At 46.7% G+C, this 26634-nt stretch overlaps 2 protein-coding genes across 10 annotated transcripts in view; one reads left to right on the top strand and one right to left on the bottom strand.

Annotated features, from left to right (window-relative positions):
- IL15RA (interleukin 15 receptor subunit alpha) overlaps positions 1-7191 on the top strand; it is a 61476-nt gene extending 54285 nt beyond the window's left edge. Inside the window, exons 7-8 of one of the 2 annotated variants that reach the window (XR_006294385.1) lie at positions 4112-4247; positions 6595-7191. Coding sequence is in view for 1 of the 2 variants with exons in the window: in XM_043561526.1 (XP_043417461.1) it covers positions 4112-4151 (40 nt within the window). In the remaining variant the exon portion in view is untranslated. Of the gene's footprint in view, positions 1-4111; positions 4321-6594 lie in introns of those variants that run through there. The other variant, XM_043561526.1, reaches the window with a different exon arrangement.
- Positions 1-26634, bottom strand: part of FBH1 (F-box DNA helicase 1) — a 168995-nt gene that overhangs the window by 109010 nt on the left and 33351 nt on the right. For 5 of the 8 annotated variants that reach the window (XM_043561516.1, XM_043561520.1, XM_043561519.1 and 2 more), the window contains 3 exons: positions 25633-25739; positions 11912-12043; positions 10928-11417 (listed from right to left, as the gene is read on the bottom strand). In XM_043561516.1, the coding sequence (XP_043417451.1) occupies positions 11247-11417; positions 11912-12043; positions 25633-25739 (410 nt within the window). In that variant the 3' untranslated portion in view covers positions 10928-11246. Of the gene's footprint in view, positions 1-9998; positions 10403-10927; positions 11418-11911; positions 12044-25632; positions 25740-26634 lie in introns of those variants that run through there. The other 3 variants (XM_043561521.1, XM_043561517.1, XR_006294384.1) reach the window with 2 other exon arrangements.

Here is a 26634-nt window from a genome sequence, read left to right as displayed (position 1 = left end):
GATTCTTGATTTCAGCTCAGGTCATGATCTCGAGGTTCATGGGTTCGAGCCCCACGTTCTGAGCTGTCAGCTCAGAGCCTGAAGCCTGCTTCAGATTCTGTCTCCCTCTCTCTCTGCCCCTCCCCCGCTAGCGTGTGCATTCCCTCTCCCACCAGCCCCCCTCACAAATAAATAAACATTAAAAAATAACAAAAACCTCACACCACAAGTTCAGTCGCTGTATATGCCACGTGAGTCATGAACGCAGTAATGTTACAGAAGTTCAGGGAAGGAAGAAATTACTAAAAGGGCTGGATGTTTGAGAAGCATTTTAGATGTAATGGGACTTATGATGAAGGATGGACGAGACTTAAATAAACAGAAACAAGCAGGGAGGGTCCTCAACAGGGAATGGTACGTTCAGAAAAGGAAGAGTGAGGCGGCTGGTGGACGGGCTATCTGTGGGGCTGACAGGAGCGAGTCAGGCAGATGGCAGATTCCGAGCAGGGGCTCCGGGAAGATTGCTCAGCAACTACATGTTCAACAAACTGAAACAAAAGGAGCCTTTAAGAGCAAAGGGCTCGCAGGGCTTGAATGCGATCAGAACACTGGGGTCTTCCCCCACATCACTGGCTCTACCCAACAGCCCCTTTCTGGTAGACACCATCACTGCGAACGCAGATGGTTACCTTTCCAGGGGTGTTTTTTCAATTCTCTGGGCAGAGAGCCAAAAGCATGAAGTACAAAATAAGTGTGTAATCTTCCAAATCTCCTTTGAGGAAAGGTGACCTAGAGGGCACACAAGCTGCTCTAATTCCTAGTGGTCGAGGGCCGCCTGGCTGCAAGTGGCTGCTGATGTCTCAGCATGTTTCGAGAAGCCTTAGTTTCCAGAAGCGCCTTGGGTGCTACTGGGGGGAGGGGAAGCTTAGAAAACATTCTAGTTAGGGGTGCCTGGGTGGCTCAGTCAGTTAAGCATCCGACTTCAGCCCAGGTCACGATCTCACGGTTTGTGAGTTCGAGCCCCGCGTCAGGCTCTGTGCTGACAGCTTGGAGCCTGGAGCCTGCTTCGGATTGTGTCTCCCTCTCTCTCTCTGCACCTCCCCAGCTCATGCTCGCACTCTGTCTCTGTCAAAAATAAACAAACTTAGGGGCGCCTGGGTGGCGCAGTCGGTTAAGCGTCCGACTTCAGCCAGGTCACGATCTCGCGGTCCGTGAGTTCGAGCCCCGCGTCGGGCTCTGGGCTGATGGCTCGGAGCCTGGAGCCTGTTTCCGATTCTGTGTCTCCCTCTCTCTCTGCCCCTTCCCCGTTCATGCCCTGTCTCTCTCTGTCCCAAAAATAAATAAAAACGTTGAAAAAAAAAAATAAACAAACTTAAAAAAAAATTAAAAGAAAAGAAAGAAAATGTTCTAGTTGCCACCCTGAGTCCCATCTAATTACAGCTGCTATACTCTTTAACTAGGAGTCAAATTTGGAGAATTCCATGGCTGAGAACATCTGAAAGCCTTCTATGCACTTGGCTGTTAAGAAACATAGTTGTTTTTGTTTTTGTTTGTTTTTTGTTTTGTTTTTTTTTTAAGAGTGGCTGTTCCAACCATTCCCATGGCGGTAGCGGAAATACCATGGGTTTGGATGCGGCACTTGAGTTTGAGCCCAAGCTCTCACCTACATGCCGCCGAGCACCACAGCCTGGGCCCGCCACTCCAGAATCTGTTCTGCCACTGTTCCTCCCGCTTAGTTGTGGAGACCTCGTGGAATAAGGCACATGAGGTCCTAAGTGTGTCTACCACGTAGGAGGTGTTTTGTAACTGAGATGTGTTTATATACTGTACAGCCAGGTGCTGGGCTGCCTACCCCTCTCCCCCTCTCCTTCCTCCTCAAACACATAGGTCTTTAGTCTTGTCCACACAGCCACGCACATCAGAGGAAGATGACATCTCAAACTCTAGGAAAGCAACTGCTTATTACGTAAAGCCATCCCCCTCCTTAGTGATTGGTTTAGGAACGGGCAGGTGACCCAGTTCTGACCAGTGAGGTGTGAGGTCTGCTAGGGAAGCTTTTGGGAAAGGTTTCCCCACTCCTGAGAGACACAGAAGACATAGGCTTTCTTCTGTCACTGCTGCGTCTGGACACAGTGCCCCAAACTTCTGCAAATAGCAGAGAAGTCAGCTGGGGCAAAGCGGACACGAAGAATGACAGAGGCAAAAGACCCTGTCCTCCTCTGACTCCTGGGTAAAATCATAACATTTTTTGTTCAATGCCTTTTAGAGTCTTTATTTTGGGTTACGGCCCAAAAAGTGATACAAAATCCGGTACTGAATTCGGTAATAGAAAGTGGGGATATTCTAACAGACCCTAACATGGGGAACTGGCTGAGCAGAGGAGGTAGAACAGAGGGTAGGGAGAAAGGTCCCCACGACTTCAGGCTAGAAAGCTGATGTCCCTGTTAAGTAGCTGTGAAACGACAGATTAAAATGTTACTGTTTTACCACGGGTCCAGATTAGGAAAATGTACCACTGGGGAAATGATCACTTAAAAAGATCCACAACCATTGAATCACATGTTTAAAAAAGGAAAACAAAACCAAGGTGTTGATATCGTGTTGGCTCCTTCTGGGGCCATTGGTAAGGCCCGTGATAGATGAGCTTTGGGCGAGTGTGGGCCAGAAAATATGGCTTTGCCAAGAGGTCTTTTCTGCCTGGAACTCAAGTCAGACTGACATTCTAGCTGCACCAAGAAGGCCCTGGAGGGTTTTTAAGCAGGGGCTTAAAAGAAGCAGGGACACAATTTAGCCTTCATTTTAAGACGCTGTGTCCTTCCACATGGAGAGTAGAAGAGATGAGCCAGGGCAAAGGCATGGAGCCACTGCTGGATGTGGCCACTGGGCCCGGAGAGACGAGAGCGCTGGCCGAAGAGATGGGATGATGGAGAGAAATGGACTCAAGATCCATTAGGGGTAAGGTCAAAAGGATCTGGGTGATGGTGCCTGTGTTGACGTGGAGAAGGCTGAGGGGAGGACCCGGTTGGCGCAGGGGAAGAAACCCAGAGCTGCATTTTGGATATGTTGGTGACATTGCTAAAACAGCAAATGGAAGAAGCAAGCAAAGGCATCTAAGGCTGAAACTCCTCTCTCTCCGTCTATTCTACCTTTTTGTCCAAACCACTAGGAACGGAAACCATATAAAATGACTGGTGGTGAGGAGCATGAGGGACGGCCCTGCTGGGCTCTGTTGGAGATTCTGTAACCATGTAGCCCAGGGAGGGAGTCCCCGTCCAAATGCCCTGAACCCCTCACAGCCCAAGGCCTAGGTCTTTCATGAAAGAGACCTCAGAAAGGGGTACGTGTGGGGTCTTCATCTGTCTGGGGACAGTGTCCGGAGCCTCTGCTATCCGCTTCTATGCGTGTCCTCTACACCAGCCTCAAACTAGTTAGTGACAGCTAACTAAACTTCCTCCTTAACCATTTATACGTGCTTCCTTTACATCTCACATGCCAGCCCTCACCCTAACCATCAACCAACGCCCCTCGCCCATACCCTCCATCAGCCCCTCTGCTAGCTCCACTCAGCATGACGCGTGTTCACATTTCTTACACTTTAAAAACCAACTCCCCTCCCTGAAGCCCCATCATCCCCCATCCACTGTCTTACCTCTTCCCAGCCTCACTTGAGACTCGTCTACATGGACCGTGTCCCATTTTTTCACTGCCCACCCATATTCTAAAGGTCTGCCATAAAGGCAGGATTTAAGCCAACAGGGATATAAGATACTTTACTGGAAAAGCACCCCACCTCTCTATCTCCCCCTCCCAAAAGGAAATGGTTTAAAAATCTTTTAGCTGGGGGCACCTGGGTGACAACAGTCACTTAAGCATCCGAGTCTTGATTTCAGCTCAGGTCACGATCTCACAATTCATGGGTTCGAACCCCGTGTCGGGCTCTGTGCTGATAGCATGGAGCCTGCTTGGGATTCCCTCGCTCCCTCTCTCTGCTCCTCCCCTGCTCACACTCTCTTTCTCTCAAAAACAAAACAAAACAAAAACCTTAAAAAAAAATCTTTTAGCTGATTGGTGTGGTACACCTGTCTTTATCTCTAAGCTCTTACTGACTTCTACTTCCATTTTTCAATTTCAGGCACTGTAGCCGACATCTTACTACGGAAGCTGAAGATTGAACACGTTCCTGCCAGTCACACGTCCACATGTTTCCCGGCCTCCATCACACACACTAACATTAGCAAGCCTATGAAAGCACAGCTATGTGCCGCTGAGTGAGTTCACAATCACTGCTTTTCTCACCACAGCCTGTTGCTTTAATTTATTAAAGAATTCACAATTTCCTTGTTTCTCCTCCCCATTTCCTTTGTTTTCTGGGTGTTTATCACTACCTCCAGCCTGAACACTCTCCCTGCTATGTAAATATCCTCCCAAGATGTTGAGGAAGACTTGGTATGCCCTCCACGTCTTCCACATTCTTGTTTCTTAGAGGAACGTCCTCCTCCTCCTTGGTTTGCTCTTGACTTCGTTGTAACTCAATCCTCCGGCAGCTTCTTGGTCGGTAAAACTTTTGTGTGAAAATGCCTTTATTCTCTGGTTAGGTGTAAACCTCTAAGTCGGAAATCCTTTCCCCCCAGTTTTGAAGGTACAGCTCCACGGTGCTGTTGCTGTGGAATCTGAAGACATTTTGATTTGTAGATGACTTCTTTCCGGGAGCTTCTACGATCTTTGTCTCTGGTGTTTCTAAAATTTCACCATGATAGCCTCACTGTAGGTCTATTTTAATCCATTTTGCTGAGCATTTGAATCTGGGAACTCATATATTCGGTTGTGGGTAATTTTCATGATTTTTAAAAACAATTTCCCAGCCTCTGTCTTTCTCTTCCTGAAACTTTTACAGATGCTCAACTTCTTATATTGGTTCTAACTACTTATTTCCTTTTTTTTCTCAATTTTTGTTTTTGCTCTACTTTCCAAATTATTTTCTCAATCTTTCCAACAATTTAAAAAAAAAATTTTTTTAACGTTTATTCATATTTTGAAAGACAGAGAGAGTGAGTGGGGGAGGGGCAGAGAGCGAGGGAGACACAGAATCCGAAGCAGGCTCCAGGCTCTGAACTGACAGCACAGAGCCTGATGAGGGGCTCGAACTAACAGACTGTGAGATCATGACCTGAGCCGAGGTCGGATGCTTAACCAACTGAGCCACCCAGGTGCCCCAATCCTTCCAACAATTCTATTGGTTTTTTTCTATTTCTTTCATACTTTTGTCTCTGAATATTCATATGTATGTGTGTATATATATATCGATCCTGTTATTTCCCAGATATACTGTCTTCTCTTATTCTCTGAATATGTTTAAGAAATACAGATGTTTTCTTCTCCCTGCACAGACTGTTTCCTCCAAGTTGGTTGACTGTTTTGATGTCCAACCTTCATCTTGGAGATTCTTTTCAGATGCCTGGCAATCCTTGGTTTATTGCCACTGTTTAAGAGTGGAGCACTGGGGCGCCTGGGTGGAGCAGTCGGTTAAGCGTCCGACTTCAGCCAGGTCACGATCTCGCGGTCCGTGAGTTCGAGCCCCGCGTCAGACTCTGGGCTGATGGCTCAGAGCCTGGAGCCTGTTTCCGATTCTGTGTCTCCCTCTCTCTCTGCCCCTCCCCCATTCATGCTCTGTCTCTCTCTGTCCCAAAAATAAATAAACGTTGAAAAAAAAAAATTAAAAAAAAAAAAAAAGACTGGAGCACTAAAAATGTGCTTGAAAATCTGAGCACTTGGGTGGGGTTTGAAGACTTAGCTCTTGGCAGTGGGTAATCTGGTTGGCCAATTTCCTTAGGAACCCCTCATGCCACTGTCAGTGTTTCCACTAAAGCTGGTTACACAGTCCAACCAAGGAACGGGCAATCTCCCACCTATAGTATGTGTGCCACCATGTTCGTATTTCTGTGTGTGTACAACATTCACGTGTTGAAATTCTAACCCCCAAGGGGATGGTATTAGGAGGTGGGTCCTTTGGGAGGTCATTAGGTCACGATGGTGGAGCCCTCATGAATGGCATCAGTGTCATAAAAGAGACCCCAGAGGGCTCCCTTAAGCCTCCCAACATGTGAGGAGGGCAGGGCAAGGTGTCTGTCTCACCAGACACCGAATCTGCGGACCCCTGATCCTGGACTTTCAGCCTCCACAGCTGTGAAGAATACACACCTGTTGTTCATAAGCCACCCAGTCTCTGGCATTCTGTTATAGCAGCCTGGGCTCACTAAGACAACAGCCTTGTTTTTACTATGGCCCTGCCCGCAGCCATGCCTAGTCTCTTATGTGACATGTTCCTCTGCAGAGATTGAACCTCTGGTCTTCTGCTACGGCTGAGGATGAAAAGCTGCCCAGTTACACCGACTAGAACAAAAAATCTGAAGACTGAAATGGTTTTTAAATAAGCTTTCTACCAACCTTCCTGGGTTTTGTTCTACCTTTACACCCTCCTTCCAGAAGAACCCACTGCCATCAATTCCCACATCGGTTTACTCAGATGAGTGGAGTCAGTTAGCACTCACTTATCTGCTTTCCAACTTGCAAAATTTTGTGCCTATTATCACCTTTTTGTTTTCTTTGCCCTTGCAGGTTTATGCCATTTCTGTATGGTTTCAGAAGACATGTTTAGTCCACCAAGTTCCCTGGAGCCCCCCACCCACACCCCGCTGCCCACCAGCTTCTGGTCTCACTGCAACTGACCATGCTATGCCACCCCTGACTTCAGAGTGTCAGTCAAACAACCCTCCGCCTTCACTCGACTCAGATGCTGATGACCACTTTTGTCTAAGCTCCTTCCTCCCTTAAATTCTCTCTTCTGGCATCAGTTATCATTCTCTCCAAAAATCCTCTTCCTTTCTTTACCCCAAGCCTGGTGTTCCTCGGGCTTCTCAAACCCCTGCTCTTCTCGATATTCTGCTGGAATAAACACAAGATCCTTAAACTGCACCACCTTAACCACCACTTACACAATGACAACCCTAAAATCTCTAGCTCCAGCCCAAGGCCACCTGCTGAAGTATAGACCCATTTCCCCACCAACTTCCTGGACAATTCTACTTGAATTTCTCACAAGTACCCCAAATTCAACATGTCCAAAACTGAAGTCATCATTGTGTCCACAAACCTATTACACCTCCCATGTTCTGTCATAATGGAGGGTGCTCTCATCTACCTTGCAAAAAGCCAGAAGACGACTGGAAGCCAGACGATTGGAAGTCCCCCTGAGGTCCTGTGGCTGGCGAGCCAGGCGACCGGAAGTCCCCCTGAGATCCTGTGGCTGGCGAGCCAGACGACCGGAAGTCCCCGTGAGATCCTGTGGCTGGCGAGCCAGACGACCGGAAGTCCCCCTGAGATCCTGTGGCTGGCGAGCCAGACGACCGGAAGTCCCCCGAGATCCTGTGGCTGACGAGCCAGACGACCGGAAGTCCCCCTGAGATCCTGTGGCTGGCGAGCCACACGACCGGAAGTCCCCCTGAGGTCCTGTGGCTGGCGAGCCAAGCAACAGGAAATCCCCCTGAGATCCTGTCACAGTCCATCCTCATCTAAACACTCTCAGGGTCCTATTGGTTTTACCTTAATATCTAGAATAAGAGTTCTCAAAATTCTGCATGCAACAGCATCGCTTGTGGGCTTGTTAAATACCAACTGCTGAGCCTCAATGTGACAGTTTCTGATCCAGACCAAGAATGTGTAATTTCCAACAAGTTCCCAGGTGATGCTGATGCTGCTCATCTGGGGACTACACTTTGAGAACCGCTAATCTAGTCCCCAGCACTCCTCACCTGTCCACTTGAGTCCCGTAGTCGAGCACAACCCTGTGCTAAGATGATAACATTTTAATTTAGCTGACCTTTGTAAAACATCCTCCAATCTACAACTGGAACATCCTTCCTAGAAAAACAATCTGCGGGGGCGCCTGGGTGGCGCAGTCGGTTAGGCATCCGACTTCAGCCAGGTCACGATCTCGCGGTCTGTGAGTTCGCCCCGCGTCAGGCTCTGGGCTGATGGCTCGGAGCCTGGAGCCTGTTTCCGATTCTGTGTCTCCCTCTCTCTGCCCCTCCCCCGTTCATGCTCTGTCTCTCTCTGTCCCAAAAATAAATAAACGTTGAAAAAAAAAAAAAAAAAAAAAAAAAAAGAAAAACAATCTGCAGTCTTAAAATTTTCAGTGATTCCTCCTAATTTTTCCAAATAACACTCAGACTCCCTGGCCTGCTGTTCAAGGCCCTTGGCCATCTGGCCCTCACCCCCCACCCGGCCCCCGCTAGCCAGCTACCACTGTACACATACTCTACTCTGGCCACACAGATGCCTGACTTACTCAAGCATCTCCTTCAGCTTCACACCATCAGTGACCGCACTCTCAGCTACTGCTATTCTGTGATATTTTACAATACCTATCAATGAATATTTTAGAGTGTCCTAATACCAATCATCTCATCACCTTTTTAGATATCTAAAATCTGAGGGGTGCCTGGGTGGCTCAGTCAGTTAAGTGTCCAACTTCGGCTCAGGTCGTCATCCCGCAGTTTGTGGGTTCGAGCCCCACACTGGGCTCCATGCTGACAGCTCAGAGCCTGGCCCCCGTTTCTGATTCTATCTCCCTCTCTCTCTGCCCTCCCCTGATTGTGCTCTCCCTCTCAAAAATAAATATTAAAAAAAAATTTTTTTAATAAAAAAAAGAAATCTAAAATCTGATATAGGTCTTAAGTATAATCACATGAAGGACAAACCAATGCATGGGTCTATGATACAGTGTGGTATTTTAACACTTATTTCAAATACCTTCTAAATGTAACAGCATTCATTTTTATATGGGTAACTGCATCAGGTTCTCTACATACATGATAAAATCAAAGATGAAGACAAATCAGAAATGCTTTCTTTGAAATGAGCTATCAATAGATTGAAGATTCTTAAAAGAATTCACAAAGGTCTCCTCTAAGTTACCAAATAAGAGAAATCAATAAAAAATTAATTAACCAAAGTAAAATATCTGGAACTAGCTTATAACTATGTTCCTTATTTTTTCCCAGTTAATGTGGTTTAAAAAAAAAAAATACAGAAAATCTTGCACAAAAAACCATTCACAACTAAATAAAATCATGAAAGCCTCTTATTTTAAAGACTCTACTTTTGGGGCACCTGGGTGGCTCAGTCAGTTAACCATCCAACTTCATTTCAGGTCACGATCTCATGGTTCATGGGTTCGAGCCCACATCAGGCTCTGTGCTGACAGCTTGGAGCCTGGAGCCTGCTTTGGATTCTGTGTCTCCCTCTCTCTGGCGCTCCCCCACTCACACACACACTCTCATCCCCTCTCAAAAATAAAAAAGAAACATTAAAAACAAATTTAAGAAAAATGACAATGGATATTTAACACTTTTGTATTTTTACTGGGCATGTAAAAAATGCCTATTTGAAACACACCAGATATTTAGTGTCAATTTTTAACGCTTGAAAAATTAAATACCAGTGTTAATATTCCTAGCTTTTGTTACTTTTCAAAACCAGTCCCAAAATGCTAGTACTGACCTTTTGCTCTGGCAGTGCCATTACCACACACTTCCTTTTTGTCCTTCCTGCTGTTCCTTCTGCCTAGAAAATTCTTCCATTCTTTAAAAGCTGACTATCTGTCCCATTAGCTGGGCAGCCATCCAACCTCAGCTCTGGTAAGGATGCCGGGCCGGTCCCTGAGGACCTGTGCGGCCCTCCCTCCAAGGCCGGTCCACCCCAGACTGAGATCACACTTCGTGTCGCAGTCTCTGGGAGTCAGGGACCACACTGTGAGTCTGTACACCCACTAGCATGGCACCTGCCACACAGCAGGTGCTCGAGGAAGGTTCAGTGAGTCAATTACAGCTCCAGCAGATAAGCGGCTTTCTCTCTGGCTGGCACAACTTCATTACCAGAAAACACGTTCATGAACCTTTGCTTGCTACCCCCCTCCCCTCATCCCTCCTCCGAAGGACAGTGAAAATTGTGACCAATCCAAATTCCTTTCACTGGCTCTTTTATTCCAAGTCATCCATGAGGCATTCGTTACAGCTAGTCCGGGAACCCTGGCCGAGGGGATGAAACGGCCCCATCCCCCTTCCACGGAAGTCTCCCCCCTCTGTGTTCAGGTCCCGTTCTGAGAACGCCCCTCAGTATGCAAACATTAGCTTGGTGTCCGCCCTTCCAGAGCACCCCGGGCCCGATCCGACAGCACGCTTGCTCTACTCACCGGCCTGCACTCTAAGCGCCACCAGGCTGATGGAAGAGGCTAAGGGGAGGCCGCGACAAGTGAAGCTACGAGGCCCGCTCCAGGACGCCGCTTGGTGGGCTGAGACCAGGAGCGGCGAGCTCTCTGGGTCACGCTGCGCCAGCTCCCCTACCTGCCATCTGCATCCCTGACGTGCTGTGTGGCAAAAACGTAAAAACACCAGATCCATGTACGTCTAGACGATGTGACTTTTGTCACTGGTTTCTGTACGCACAGCTTTCTTACAACATCCACCCAGTAGCCCCAGGCAGTGAACCGGGCACCGAGGTCCCCCCTCTCCCTGGACCCCCTCCCCCCTCCAACCCCCAGTGGCCAGACAACATTCCACTTCTCTCTTGAGTTTTCCTGATCCTCAGCTCTACCTGTGGGAAACACGAGCCTGGCTACTGTCACTTTCTGCTTGCCTTTCTGGGCACTGTGTTGCTTCCCCGTTTAAACCGTGAACCCCGTGCAATGACAAAGGCACACACCTTGTCTCACACATATGTTGAGTCCCCACGGCACAAAAATCTCTTTTTTGACCTGTCAGTTACCACCCTGGAAGTTAAGTGTCATACTCTGCTTGGTGTCTCATGGGAGCAGTGACAGAGGTGTGGAAAACAGTAAGTTGGAGAAAGTTCAAAAACAACAGGGCTGAGGCCAAGGTGTCACACAGTGGTATGCCAGTGCTACAATGCCTGTTTAATTGAAATCTTGTAATAAAAGTTTAAATACATAAAATGTTTTGTTTTTTTATCAAAAGAACACCCCCACGTCCCCAGCCTGATGCGCACAGAGGAGGGGCAGTGGAAACGGGCTACCTACAAGGAATGGAGAAATGGCAGGTCCAACTCTCGTTGGCTTTGTATTCCTCAAAAAATGCTCTGTGAGCGAATTCAGAGTCTCAGGTGAGTGAGAACCCCACCCCACACTGGCTTTCTTCAAGTAACTGGAATCCACACAAGGCATTCTGTACCGTGGAAAAAGCTCCCCGTGGCTTTCAGAAGACGAGGAAGAGCAGGGCTTCGTGTCTGGGCAGCACTATGTTCTCGATGGTGCGTTCCATGGAGTGCACCTGCTCGGGGGAGGCCGTCAAGAAGGCCAGCGGCCCAATGCGCTGCTCTGCACACGAGTGGCAGAGGTAGCCGCCCTTGTTCTCCTTCCTGTTGCTCTGCAGAGAGAGGGGTAAAAAAAGAGGTGAGGCGGCCGATCGAAGGACAGGGGCTTTCCACCAAGAAACTGGGCATTATCATTCTGATGTTTCCAGACCCGTGCAAACCTCTGAGGTAACAACCTATCCCGGAGCATGACTATCTAGACTAGACTCAACTCTCTTGATTCCCGCAGAGCAGAAACCAGAAACGATCAAGGCAAGGGATGAAGGGCCGAGGAAAGCTGAACCGGGCCCTCCAGGCAAACAGCTGTCCTCTAAGTGGCCACAACCCAAGCTCCCGGACTCTGCCACACAGCCTGACTCCCGATTATTCCACCTCTGCCACAGCCATAGACCCGACATCGCCTGTGCCTTATGAAAAGCGCCTAACAAGGATTATACAGACTCTTCTTTTATCTCGACCCAGATCAGCACACAGCTCACGTGTAATAAGATGCAAATGACCGAATGAGAGTCTATGGAAGGCTAAACCTGCTGCCAAGAGCACATACGTAGGTGATGGGGAGCTTCTTCATGGTGAGCACAGTGTCCACGGGGATGGCGTTGTTGCACTGCCCCACACAGCAGCGAACCACCCCGGTCTTCAACACGTTACTCGTCAGTTCTGCTTGCAAGAAGTACTCCTGAGAAAGAAAGAGTGAGACGGAGTAAGGGCAATGCCTCTCCCCCACTCTACCTGCAAACTCCAATAGCTACACAACTGGAAACACTCTTTAGACACAGCCAAGTCCTTGCATGAGAAATGCACTGCCCGCCCCGATTTCCCTCAGTTTTTCTGCTTTTCCCCCGCCTGCAAGGCTGTCTCCAAGACAGAGCACTGAAAGCAGTTCAGCTGAAGCACTGAAACAAGTTCAGATTCTTGTTAAAATGACCAGGTTAAAAAAAAAAAAAAAAAAGTTTAATGGGCAAACATGTAAAACTCTTGGCTATAATGACACTGCAGGACTGTTTCTGGATTTTATGTCCTGCTGACCTGTCCCAGAATCATTAAACATTATTTGTATATTTGCTTTTCAACCCAGGTAAGCTGAAACAGAGGACCTTAAAAGATGTGCCCGCATCGAATTGGGACATTCCATCTTCCCAAGCTTTTGGCCGTGCTAGTGAGCGAATACTGAAGCTCTGTAAGCCTCAGTTTCTCCCCGTATAAAATGCAGGGAACAGAGCACCTGCGTCACTCGGCTGTCATGAAGGAGGAATAGTAACATATACTAAGTGGTCAGAGCCTGGCACACTGCCAACACCCAAATCAAGCACGAATCCCCTCCTACATGAAATGCCCCAAGAACAGGGACCAATGTCTGGTCTCTGTGTCCCCAGAGGAATTTAACACAGTTGTGGCATACTAGCGAGACCACAAGTATCTGCTGCCCAAGTAATTAGGATCCCGTATTTTCTGGATTACAACAGGCTACTGATCCAATTTTTGCAAAATCTATATCCAGGATTTTGATTTATTTGGTTTTCTGTCTTGCAGGATCTGTCTGCCTGCTACAGAAAAGAAGATAACAAACACTCATGTTCCCACCAATAACTGAGGGGCAACAAAACCAGGAAAGCCTTTCAAAATAAAACGACAGATTTTGCTGAAATCCCCTTTGCCTGTCATCTCTAGTCCACTCCCCAGAGACAACCAGCTTCGTGAATGGGCCATGCATCCTTTTCGATCCATTCTAAAATGGCTTTGAGTTTATATATGCGTCCAAGAACATTACATGTTATCTTAAAGTTATTTAATACTTTGAGTTTGCTTCTCATCTAATCCATTTCTTTCAAGTGCCACACAGGATTTAATCAAATCATTCTTCCACATCTTATGTAGCCATTCTGTCTGTATGGATACTCAGGTTGTTTTCAAATTATTGCCCAAGATGCAGGATTGAATACACTTGGACATGCCTTCCCACCATACGTGCAAGTTTCTTTTTACAAGCACTTTGCCCACGATCCCCACCAAGAAACGCACTTAGCATTACACTTCTGTACACACATACATGCGTAGATAAAAGACTGAAATAATAGTTCCACGAAACTGTATTTAACCTTATGTGCAGTGTAGTCTTTCTCTTCTGGATTTCGTTCCACCTCACCTTTTTTTAAAAGCTTATCATAGCCCACAAAGTTAGTCTCCTAAATCATGAACACACTGCCGGCTGCACTCTGGAAAGCACCGCTCCAAACAGTGGCTCTCACTTTGGTCTTGGGACCCCTTGACACTAGTAAACATTAAGGGCTCCAAAGATTTGTTGATGTGAGTTATATCCTTTAAGATTCACAACGTTGTAAATTTAGACTAAGAAACTTTATAATGTTTATTCTTCCTAAAAATAACAAACCTATCTTCTGGTAACATGTTTTTATGAAAAACAACTGTATTTTCAGAAAAGAAAAAAAAAGCTTAGGAGAGTAGCATTGTTTTACGCATTTGCAAATCTCTTTAACGTCTGGCTTAATGGAAGACAACTGCTTCTGCATTCCATCTGTGGTGATGTCACCTCGTGTGGAGAACTCCCAGGAGACAAAGGGGAGGGCTTCCTAGCATCTTACAAACAGCAGAGTTTATGCCTGAACCAGCAGCCAGTGGGTTAACGGGCCTGGTAAGCGCAGCTGTGACTTTTTACCCAGGCCTTTTCATTTTCACCTGCCCTTGTAGTTCTAGACTCTCCTTCTTCCGGCAGGCGGGTTTGAGGTTTGCCCCTCGAATACATCCCTTCCTTGCGGCTGGCTTCATGTCCCAGTCTCTGCTGCACACTGGGCAGATGAACTTGGGTTCGGCTTCAGATCTGGCGAGCCAGCTGGGAGCTCTTTGCTGGTGGTTCGTTGGCCCCCAGCCAGCAGCGGAGGCCAGAGATGGGTCCAGGCAGCTGCCTGGGCTCTCTGCCCAAGGGTCCCTCCCCGAGGCCCCGTCCTGACTGGGTGCAGCCAACCTCCTGTGCTTAATTTAAATCTCGTGGCAAGGCAACAGTTTAGGGGTTCGATTTCGACAGACATCTCTTAGCGAGTACTTCGTATCAGATGGCACATGAGCTCATTTCTTCCTCCCATTTGGTCTGGCTCTTAGATTTCTTCCTCCCCTTCAGCTGTCTCTGAATAGGGAGGCTGGGTTCTCTCGGCCTCCCTTTCTTAAGAAAAAAGGCAGGTGAGGAAGCAATTTGGTTCAGTCAGTGGAACTCAGACTTTCAGGAAGAACCAGAAACTAGGAAACTATTTTGTTCCATTCATGAAGCCCTGACTTCTGGGAGGAACCAACACTCACCAAGCCATTCTGGGCTTCATTTCATTTGTGTGTTGCTATAGCTTTGGTATCTTTGAATGAGACCTGCTATGTTCTACTTGGAAAATGGGACGTAACCATTTGATTCCCCCACCCGCAGCCCTTTGGGCTGCCTTCTCCAAAACTGGGCAATCATTTTTTGCAACACTGCTTGGCCACAATATTCATTAGACTCTGGAGAAAAACGACCAATTAACAAATCCATAAATTATGTAATACCATCTTGTAATTAGGTTTGTAAAAGGGAGATATCTGGAAGTTGGGCCTTTAAGATGTTTGCATCTTGTTCGTGTATTTATATGTGTGTCCATGTATGTTGTAAATGTGAGCTACTTTCTCTACCTCTGCATGGTATTGCTAAAATTAATTTGTAAAAGAGCTCTACTTAGTTTGTTTACAGGCATTTGTAAAAATGAGGCATTCTAAAACTCAGAAAGACAGAAACTAACCCAAGTGTTTTCTAAAAAAATTTTTTTTTATAATGTTTATTTCTGACACAGAGACAGAGCATGAGAGGGGCAGAGACAGAGAGGGAGACACAGAGTCCGAAGCAGGCTCCAGGCTCCAAGCTGTCAGCACAGAGCCTGACGTGGAGCTCGATATCACAAACTGTGAGATCATAACCTGAGCCGAAGTCGGTCACTTAACCGACTGAGCCACCCAGGTGCCCCAAAGTTCACATGATCTTTGGGGAATTATTCGGAATTAAAGCTAATTTAAAGTTGCTGGTTTACTGGAAATAATAGGGGAAACAATTCTGTAAAGCTGCAGAAGGTCCGTGAGAAAGGAATCTGGAAAGGAACTTTGTACACGGTCAGGACTAAGACTGTGGAGAACTAGTATGTAAAAAGTCTGGGGACGCTCAGTCGGTTAAGCGTCTGACTCTTGCTTTCAGCTCAGGTCATGATCTCACGGTTCCTGGGTTCGAGCCCTGCCCACTGGGCTCTGTGCTGACAGCGTAGAGCTGCTTGGGATTTGCTCTCTTCTCTCTCTCTGCCCCTCCTTGCCTGCACTCACTCTGTCTCTCAAAATAAATATATAAGCATTTAAAATCTTACAAAAAGTCTACTAGGGAGTGATCAACACCTGGGAAAGAGAAGAGAGCCTAAGAGTGCAAGATCAGACAGAAGTTGAGCAGTGGTACAATAACAAACCTCATAGCTGATTCTCTGAGGAGTTCTAGAAGTTGGATTACCCTTCAGAATATCCTAAACTAAGGTCATTGGTTGTGACCAGTGGGGTAGAGGGCATGCCCTTGGCAAGGCGGCTGTCTTCAGTCAGGGCAATCCCTGCTGGCGGCTGAGGGCTGAGGGCAGCCTTCCTACAGCTGAAGAGTCCTTTGTTTCTGATGGAGACTTTGAACTAACAGGAAAACTGCATCCAGACAGATTCTTGTTTGGAACATTGCTGGTTCTCTGTTTGCTCTTCCAGGTTTAAGGCTGTGACTTACAGAAATTTGGTAAAATATTCCCTTGTAAACAAATATGAAACATTTATATTTTTCTCCCAACCTGATCCCTCCAGGGTTCAGAAACTCTCAGTGACTATTTTTTTTTCCTCAGTGACTATTCTTATTTTCATGGCAATGTATTTATTTACATAAGTTCAGTAAGAAACTGATCTCCTTATGACAGAATGCAATTAGAAACACTGGTTATATTACTAAAGCTTTGACCGGAATTTCACATTTAAGGGACACATGCATAGACTCAGATATGCCCAGACAGCTTTAAGGAATTAAGGGTGACTTCATGGAGCCACTGAAACCCCTTAGAAAACTCAGTCTGACAGCTTGCTTACAGGGTTCCTGGCAGATGCAGGAAACTCAAGATATTTTGGAGACCTCAAAGAGAGGAATTCACCCAAATCTGTAGGTGTTCCAGGCAAAGTCTGATGGCAAGTATTTGGCTTGTCTTTTGAGCCTCAAAAGGCTGTTGAAAGTTCAATCTGAAATTCCTTATGAAAAGTTCCAGCAAAGCAGATTTAAAAAAAGACCAATCACTATTCCTGCTATGCTTACGTAAACAATTAGGCCAAGTTTGTCAAATGTGGACTTATTTTACAAGCAAAGTAGTCTTAAATTGCGAAACTAGGGGACTCATCACTCTCTTACCGAATCCACAGGCCCCACCTACCCGCTGTCAGCAAGGACAACATCCAAAAGAAACCCACTTGCAACAGCAGCCGGCCTCTGACAGACCCGAACCTACCTCAGGAGGACTGGTCTGAAGCTACCCAGCTACAAGGCTCCCATGAGGCTCAGATGAAATAAGACCAAATACGGTACAAGAACGAATAATCAAGGAACAAAACTCTTGCTAATGCAGGATGTTGGGTTTCAACATGGAACTAAAGAATACGCCTACACAAGAGCAGGTTTCCATTCCTCTAACCAGGATCTTTGCCCCATTTCAGCAGGAAGTAAGAAGACGGGTCATCTTCCCAATTCCCTCAAGAGTGAAGAATGATCAAAAGACAGTGGGGATTGAAACCCAGAACAGAAGGGTTAGCGGGACTACTAAGAGAGCAGTGACCTCTAACCCCACCCCCACCCCTTTCTCATTTGCCTTTCAATTCTGGGACTTCCTTCCCTCTCACCTCCTTCCAGCAGGTGGCCTGAGGCTTGCTCTCCCATCTCCCCGTATGGCTGCCTCTGGAAAAAACCCTCTCCCCACATCCGGCAGACGAACTTGGGTTTGGTCCATGTCTAGCATCTATTATCTATTGGGAGGAGACGGGAGGTCCCCAGCACGTGCTCTCTCAAGACACTGCTGAGCGGCAGGGGGCACTGGGTGCGCCCACATCCCATCATTCTAGCCAATACCTTGAAAGGTCAAACGTTTTCTCCCTTACCAGTCTGATTATTTTTGTTTGCGTTTCCTGGACCATGGCAGAGATTGCTTTTTTTTTTTTTAATCTGTTCACGGCCACCGGGGTTCCCTTTCTGTGAACTTCTCATTTATATCTTGTGCCTATATGACTACTCGGCTGCCAGTTTCTGACAAACCTGTAGTTGTTCATGACCTCTGTCAGCCCTACTTCCTGATGTTGCATAAGCTCCAGGAGGCCAAAGACCCAAGTGGCTCCCAGCCAGGCTCTTAGAACAGCAGCTCACTCGGCATCACCAAACGGACAAAAGAAGCGTCCCCCGCCATCCTGTGGCAGTCTTTTATGTGAAGCAGCGGCTCGCACAGTGAAGGGCACCGGCCGGGATCACACTGCCCAGGCTTATAGCCCAGCCCCTCCACTGGCTACCTGTGTGTCTCTGAGCAAACTACTTAACCACTCTGTGCCTCCATTTCCATATCTGGAAAATGGAAGAATGTGCATCTCAAAGGATGTTTTTTAAAGGTTCGTGAAATGTTGGCTATTATTTTATCACACTGAAGTTTTACCTTTTGATGTAATCATAAATAGCTATTTTTGACTTCCTATTTCTATGTCAAGCTTATTAAGAAAACCCTCCTCACCTAAGATATTTTTCTAACATTTCTAAAATTTTTCTTTTTTTTTATCAGATAGAAGTATATTTTTTCCTTTACTAAAATTTTTTTCTTACATTTAGATCTTTAATCCAGTTGGAATTTATTATGAGGACATAAAGAATTTAACTTGACTCCATATGGAAAGCCAACTGCCCCAACACTGCTGGCTGACTACAACATTCTTTCCCTATCCATCTGCAATCCCTGTTTGTTTTTTTAAGTTTTTTTTAATGTTTACTTATTTTTGAGAGAGAGAGACAAAGAGTGAGCAGGGAAGGGGCAGAGAGAGAGAGAGAGGGAGACATGAATCCAAAGCAGGCTTCAGGCTCTGAGCTGTCAGCACAGAGCCCAACACGGGGCTTGAACTCATGGACCACGAGATCACAACTTGAGCCAAAGTCAGATGCTTAACCAACTGAGCCACCAAATGGCCCCTTACCAATTTTTTTTTAAGTTTACTTATTTTTGAGAGAGAGAGAACCCAAGCAGGTCCGTGCTGTCTGCACAGAGCCACAGATGGGGCTCAACTCCACGAACAATGAGATCATGACCTGATACGGAAATCAAGAGTTGGACATTCAACCAATGGAGTCCCCCAGGTGCGCCTGTAATCCCTGGCTATTACATATGATGTTCCCACATATCCACATGACTTTCTGGGGACTCCCACTGATCTCTCTCTTCTGGCACCAACACCAGACTGCTTAAATCTTTATACTTAGAATATCCATCCACAAGTCCCCACACCAGTTCTTCCTAAGTTGGCTATTTTGGGGCTATCACTCTTCCATATGAGTTTTAGAATCAGTTTATCAAATTCTAACAGGATTAAGTCCTATTGGGCACTGAGCATACCCCTTAGGGAGAAATTCCATTTCCAATCCATAAATAGGATCATTTTTTTTTTAATACAATTTATTGTCAAGTTAGTTAACATACAGTGTACGTAGTATGCTCTTGGCTTCAGGAGTAGATTCCCATGATTCATCACTTACATACAACAGTGGTCATCCCAACAAGTGCCCGCCTCAAAACAAACACACAAAAAAACATAAATAGGATCTTTAAGATGCAGAGGGACCCCACTGGGCAAAAGAGTCATTTCAAGGTCCAGCAATTGCTAAAAGCTAAAAAAATAAAACCAACTTTTAAAATCCCAAACAAGACAAAGAAATCTTTCCATATAGATGATTAGTTTGTCACGGGCGCACCGAGAGGCACAGTGCTATAGCGGGATAGAGACAAGTGTCCATCTGGCCCGAACCGGGATTCCATGGCACACGTACATGAGGCCGACTCCTCAACTCCCCAGATCTTGCTGGTGGATCTAAAACTGCCTAAAAGCTTCCCTCTGAGACCATAAATTCCACGAGACTGTGGAGCACATTACTCACTTTGTTACCCCTACCCCTCTGCACATAACAGGAGCTCCATACATCTAGTCTGTCATCAAAGTGAACAAGTGAATCAAACCACCTGGGGCACCTGTCTGGTTCAGTCAGTAGAGCACCCAACTCTTGACCTCAGGGCTCTGTGTTCAAGCCCCACACTGGGAACAGAACCTACTTTAAAAAACAAAAAGCTGACTCCCCTCTTCAGTGACATCTTGGGTCTCCAAGGCTTCCACAGGCATGGAGACCAGGGGCTGCTGGGAAGCACCGCCACCGGAGGAGCTGCCAAGGGCTTACACCAAACCGTGTCAAGGGCCGACAACAGGACTACGGCCAGCTGTTGAGAACTATCCCAAGGAGGAAAAGCAAAATCCAACTCCACGGCTTCCTCTGAACCCCCGGCCTTCAGGAACCCAAAGGCACGGGACACCACTGCCTACACATCCCTCCCTTAAGCGATGCCAGGCTGTTTCAGTTCTAGATGCACTGGCACCTGGCCGGCAGTCAGGTCCTCGGGTTACAAAGGGCCGAACGAACATATATCCCTCGCCAAGGACTTCCCGAGGGCGGTCCTGTCACCGTCCTCACTGCACAGCAACATCAGGAAGTAGGGCTGACAGAGGTCATGAACAACTACACTTACGCAGAAGATCAGAGAGCTGGACCACAGCAGATGTGGGGCCCAGCGCCGGTGGTCTTCCGGCAGCAGTCAGAGGTCCCTCCTAGGAGGTGGCGATACAGAGCTACACGACAAGCATGTGATGACAGCAGCACTTCAGTCATGTAAAAAGCACGCCAAGTACCGCTGACCAAGCGAGTGCGTCCCTGCCCCGACCACCGTGCCTCTCCTCTAACGCTGGCTCTCCCCTCGACACCTCCCTCCTGGAGCTCCGCGTCTCTGAGGGCCCCCGTGCCTCCCCTCCAATACAGCCCCCCTCGGGCCGCGTGGCACTCCTCTAACCTCTCCTCCGAGGCGCCGTGATTGCTGCGGGGCCAGGTTTACAGATTAGGAAACAGAAGCACAGAGCGTACGTGACGCGCCCACCTAGTGCCCAGGCAGGAGAGCTGGGATGTGCACTGAGGCGGTCTGACCTGGGGCTGTGGACTCAGGCCCGGCCTCACAGCAGGAAGGACGCTGCTTCCGCCCAGCGGACGAGCACTGAGCACCAACTCCGTGCCACGCACCGTTCTGAGCACGTGCCTGTGCGGCTTGGAGTAAGCATCGCGGGGCGGGGGGCTGACAGTGGTCCCTGAGCAGCCGGCCCAGCTGCACGACGCCTCATTCAATGAGGTGATGACTCCCTTCACTTCCTCAAGAGTTAAAGAAAAAAGCAACAAAAAAGCCTTCTGGTGATCAGCTAGATTTCCCAAGGGGGGCAGAGGAAAAGGAGGGTTCGAAGGACCACAATGGCCTCCCAGCCCAGGCAGCAGGAAACAGCGGCTCACTTCTGTTCTAAAGCCTCCGCAGGCAGGACTCTACTGTTCACGTGCTCTCATAGTCTATCAACTATCGCCCTGCTTCCCCACAGCCTTCCTCTCTGAGCAGAGGGTGGATGTAGCCACTTCCAAAGAGGACGTCCCCAAACAAAGTCCTAAGTTGTGACAAAAAGCAGAAGTATTTCCTCTCATGCAAGGGCCCTCAAACTCCAATATCTGTTCACACAGACGGGCCATATTTCCGGGGTTTCCTCAGAGCAGTTCTGCGAGCAACAGATGTCTTCCAACCCAGTCTCAGTAAAGACGGAAGTATTTCTCTAGACTCCGTATCCTTCTCCTCATGAGGGAAAACTCATGTTCTCCATAAAATGTATGCCATAACCAACAGATAAGCTTCCCGTTAGCTTTAAAAAGCCTTCTGACTCTTGTTCATAACTGGTGTACTGTAAGGGCTACAGCCACTGTGAAGAATTTGGCAGGATCTACAAAAATCTCACGTCCGTTTACCCTTTACATAGATACTGAGATTCTAGAACGTATTCCCCAAGATGCACTGGTAAAACAGAAAATGACTTGTGCCTAGGATTATGCCTTGTGGTATTAATATTCAAAGCAAAAGACTGGAAAGAACTCAGTAGCCATCAGTCAGGGGCTGTATCAGTCACGACACACTGACCCAGGGACTACTACTCAGCTGTCTCAACGGATGGGAGAGAGTTTCATGAACTAGTAAGAATGAGTGATCTCCGTGCACATTTCTCAATGACAAAGAGAAGTTCAAAACATTAGATAGAGGATGCTACCTTTCAAGAAAAAAAGAGAATAGAAAAATTTATACATATTTGCTGATACTTGCAAAAAGAAACACCAAAGGATAAATCAAAAATGAATTTTAAGGGGCGCCTGGGTGGCGCAGTTGGTTAAGCGTCCGACTTCACTCAGGTCACGATCTCGCGGTCCGTGAGTTCGAGCCCCGCGTCAGGCTCTGGGCTGATGGCTCAGAGCCTGGAGTCTGTTTCTGATTCTGTGTCTCCTTCTCTCTCTGCCCCTCCCCCGTTCATGCTCTGTCTCTCTCTGTCCCAAAAATAAATAAACGTTGAAAAAAAAAAAAAATTAAAAAAAAAAAAAAATGAATTTTAAAAAATAGCGATGGGGTGCCTGAGTGGTTTGGTTGGTTGAGTGTCTGGCTCTTGGGTTCAAGGTCCAAGTTGGGCTCTACGCTGATTGTGTAGAGGCTGCTTGGGATTCTCTCTCTCCCCCTCTCTCTCTGCCCCTCCCCTGCTCGTGCTCGGTCTCTCTCAGAATAAACTTTAAAACAAATTTTAAAAGTAATAATAATAAATAATAGCTATAATGATGGAAGGAGAGATTCTGACGGGGACAAAGACAGAATGAGACTTTTACACTTTTTACAAAGTTTGCCTTTGAAAACTAAGTGTTTCACATATTCAAAAAAAACAAATCAAAAAGAAGCAAAGCCATCCTTGTAGAGACAGTAAACAAACAGAGGTTATCTAATTGTAATTAAATTGCTGGATCTAACCACAGAGGAAAATGGACTTCCTTCAAGTGCCCTCAGAACATGGTAACAGCACATCTTTAGTGGGATTTGGAGAAAGAGAGCTCTTAGAAAATCTTAAATTCCATCCAGTATTCTGTTAATAATAATACTAGTATCGTTTTACAACTTTTATATACAGTAGAATGGCATAAATAACCAATAAATACTGTTATGAACCAAGGTCCATACAAGCACACAAGAAAGCAAATCTAGCATGTGGAACATTCTGTAGGACAGTGGCTCAGAGACAGAAGGATTAAAGAAAGGAGGGGTCTTAGATTGTTCTGAATTATGAACTTAAGAGACCTCACAACCAAAGCTTAATGTGGACTCTGATTTGAACAAACCAACTCAAAAAAGGCATTTTTGAGACAATCACAAAAGTATGATTATGGACTGGGTGGCAGAGGCCACATGGAATTGTTATAAATTTTACAAGTTATGCCAATAGCACTGTAATTATGAAAAAAATTCCATTTTTAGAGACATACTCTAAATACATATACATATGATTTGTATATGGTAATTTTAGAGGTGCATACTCCAAATATGTATATGTATGATTTGAATATGGTAACTCAATTTATTATTTTCTTGACTGTTGAATATCTCAGAATTTTCATAAGTTAAAAAAAATCCCATTTAATACATGTGAAATATCACCACTCTATAACACTTCCACTAAAAGTTACCAATGTGACAATTTGCTTTTGTTCTAAATCCAGCCACCAGTGCAGCTATTTCTAGGAGAAAACTACACCATAGGTTCTAAAAAAATACTTATGATCAAAATTTACACAAAAACTCATGTAACAGGTAGAGATTATTTGTGCATAAAAATTATTACAGTTAACCCCTGAGCAACTCTGAAATGCATGGGTCTACTTATACATGCATTTTATATAGTATTGTGCCATAAATGTTATTTTCCCTTCCTTACAATTTTCATTTAACTTACTTTATCTTAAGAAAATCATGTATTGGGGGGGCGCCTGGGTGGCTCAGTCGGTTAAGTGTCCAACTTCAGCTCAGGTCATGACCTCACAGTTAGGGAGTTCAAGCCCCACACTGGGCTCTGTGCTGACAGCTCAGAGCTTGGAGCCTGCTTCAGATTCTGTGTCTCCCTCTCTCTCTGCACCCCACCCCCCAACTCATGCTCTGTCTCTCTCTCTCTCTCTCAAAAATAAATAAACACTTAAAAAAAAAGTTTTGGGGGGAGTCTAAAGCTATACACAGATTTTCAATGGTGTGGGGTATGGGGGGGCGGGGTGCTCGGTGCCCTTAACCCCAGTGTTGTTCAGCATCCAATGTGTTTCTACTTCCTCCCCGGGGAACTGGTTTAGACATCAAGAAAAGCCACACTTATCTGTAAACCATGGGGCCAAATCCAGCCCAGTGCCTGCTGTAAATAAAGTTTTATTGGGACACGGCCACATCATTCACTACTGAACTGCCTGTGGCTGCTCTCATGCTCTGACAGCAGAGTAGAGCAGATTAAACAGAGATCCTATGGCCTCAAAGCCTGAACTATTTACTGTCTGGCCCTTCACAGAAAACGTGTGCAAAGGTCTGCTCCAGGTCATCTCTGGAAACCAATCAGGATGCCACCAAAAAAACGGGCTCTTGCTCTGAGCTCCGACACGTGAGCGGGTCACACACGGTGAGACCTGGGTGAGGCAACGCCACGTGGGGAACATGCAGCTGACTTCAAATTCCAGATGCATTCTTAAGGCCAAATGGGCCCAAGGGGCTCTGAGGAAAAAGGACAAGGAGGCATGAAAGACAAAAGTACTATGAAAATGCAAAGCGATGGGGCGCCTGGGTGGCGCAGTCGGTTAAGTGTCCGACTTCAGCCAGGTCACGATCTCGCGGTCCGTGAGTTCGAGCCCCGCGTCGGGCTCTGGGCTGATGGCTCAGAGCCTGGAGCCTGTTTCTGATTCTGTGTCTCCCTCTCTCTCTGCCCCTCCCCCGTTCATGCTCTGTCTTTCTCTGTCTCAAAAATAAATAAACGTTAAAAAAAAAAAAAATTTTTTTAAAAGAAAATGCAAAGCGATCAGTCTTATGCAAGAAGCTTTAGCTGTTGTCATGGGTCAGAGTATGGATCTGCAAAGTTTCAAGCTGGAAGGCTCTCAGACCATCTCCCTCAAGTATGTGAAGAGAAATCCTACGTGTTGTCTTGTTTACCATCTGTCTCTTCACCTAGAAATGGGGCTCTGGGAGGGCAGCAATCCCCTTGCCCACCACCCCACCCCCGGTGCCTAGAAATGGGCATCTCTGAACATCAGGGTTCTGTGTTTCCACCACTTAACAACGCAAGGACTTTGACCACCATTTACTGAAAACTGACTACCCCTCCACACCTCTGCCCGCCCCGAGGTTCAAAGCCGTTGGTGGCAATGCTTAGATTCTATAGCTCCAAATATTCTCACCGCCCTGAGAGAGCATGAAATACGGCGCTTGGACTAACTCATCCTGCTCTATAAAATCCTTTCCGTTCTGGAGAGCGCGAAGAAGGAAAGAGTATTTATAAGCTGACACCTGAAACTTAAGCGTAAAAATTAAGTATCCTTGGTTCAGGGAAAGATGGACTACTACTCAAAGTAGTGACTTAGAGCTCAAATTTCTGGTGTAGTTTCCAAACAGGGTTGAAAAGATGAAATGGTTTATGTTCCGACTTGTGAAAGGCAGCAAAGAGTCAAATCAAGAAATGTGGGAAGCAGGTTGGTCTGTAAGGGGTGAAGACTGAGCACCGACCTTTTCTGGCATCTCAGCCCCACCCCTCCCTGGGAGGGGGGAGGTGCCTGAATATTCATGCTCCCCTGCTGAGGACATATTCCTTCCAAGCTGGCCGGGGAAGGGGAGGAAGGAAGTGCAGACACAGAAAACGCTCTTGCTGGTGTTTTCCCAAGAGCCACGAGCCCCTGTGCGCTGGAGGAAGAGGCGCCCTTCTCTTCCCGCTCAGGAGCCTGTTCCAAAGGCCTTCACAGGCCACAGACTGACCCCTCGTTCAAACGCATAAACTGTGAATGTCGCTAAGTTAACTTGTGCTACTGGTTCCTCTTACCCCAGCTAAAGTCAAGATGTTCTCCAAGGACTTGGTCATGATGAGACGCTTCTTGGCACGAGTTACTGCGACATACAGTAAATTCCATTCATCCTCAGAAAACGACTCTGAAGAAAGTAAAGGGAAGAAGTGGATCAACTCAAAAGCCTGCTTACGACAATGTACGTCTTCATCTAAATGTTTACCACCCCTCCATGCTCCCCCACTAAGAAAAACCGCTCAAGACTGTCTGGCGTTATACACAAAATTTCCCTACAAATACCACCTCCAAAAACAAACAAAGACCTAAAAGACTTGTGGCACGAAACGCCAAGTTTTAATTTGTGCGGCTGCTGGTACATCCCAGGATCCTGCTCACTAGTTACTCAACACCCGTGCTGTGCCCGGTGCATGTTTTCATCCACTCTCCCAGTTCCCTTCATGACAGCCAGGTGGCACTGATGGGGGAAACTGAGGCTCGCAGAGTTCAAGTCACTTTGACACACAGGCCAAGGCTAATAAGCAAGTGCCCAAGAGCCGAACCCAATGCTACTTTTCTCCAAAGCCCACATTCTTTCCTTTTCCTGACACTGTCCCTCTCCCTTACTCAGTCCAAGCTGGAAACGTCTTGGGCTGGCACCCGACAAGCAGGGAAGAATCACACATTACGAGGCTTTCCCGCCTGCCTGAAGCCACTCCCCTCACATTCACAACAGCCAACACAATGCTGGGAGCTCGGTACTGAGGGGCTGAGGTGTCAGTACGCGTTAGGCTGTTACACTGTGTGCCTTAAATGGGTAGACTGTATAGTATGTGAATTACAACTCAATAAAGCTGTTATAGAAAAACCAAAAATACACATACGTGTTCAATGGCCAGCAAGGGAAAAAACAAACAACAAACAGTATCACATTAAATAAACTCTTCTTCCCCAGTATCGAGCCACTCTTATCGCTCAAGGGCCCTTCCTTGCCTCCCTCTGCACTAATTTATCTTCAACACCACATCTTTCTATAACCTAAC

This window comes from Prionailurus bengalensis, chromosome B4 (genome assembly GCF_016509475.1).
Source record: "Prionailurus bengalensis isolate Pbe53 chromosome B4, Fcat_Pben_1.1_paternal_pri, whole genome shotgun sequence".
NCBI classification, from domain to species: domain Eukaryota; kingdom Metazoa; phylum Chordata; class Mammalia; order Carnivora; family Felidae; genus Prionailurus; species Prionailurus bengalensis.
Note: the sequence above shows the minus strand (reverse complement) of the source record. Positions and strands in the feature narration are given on the sequence as shown.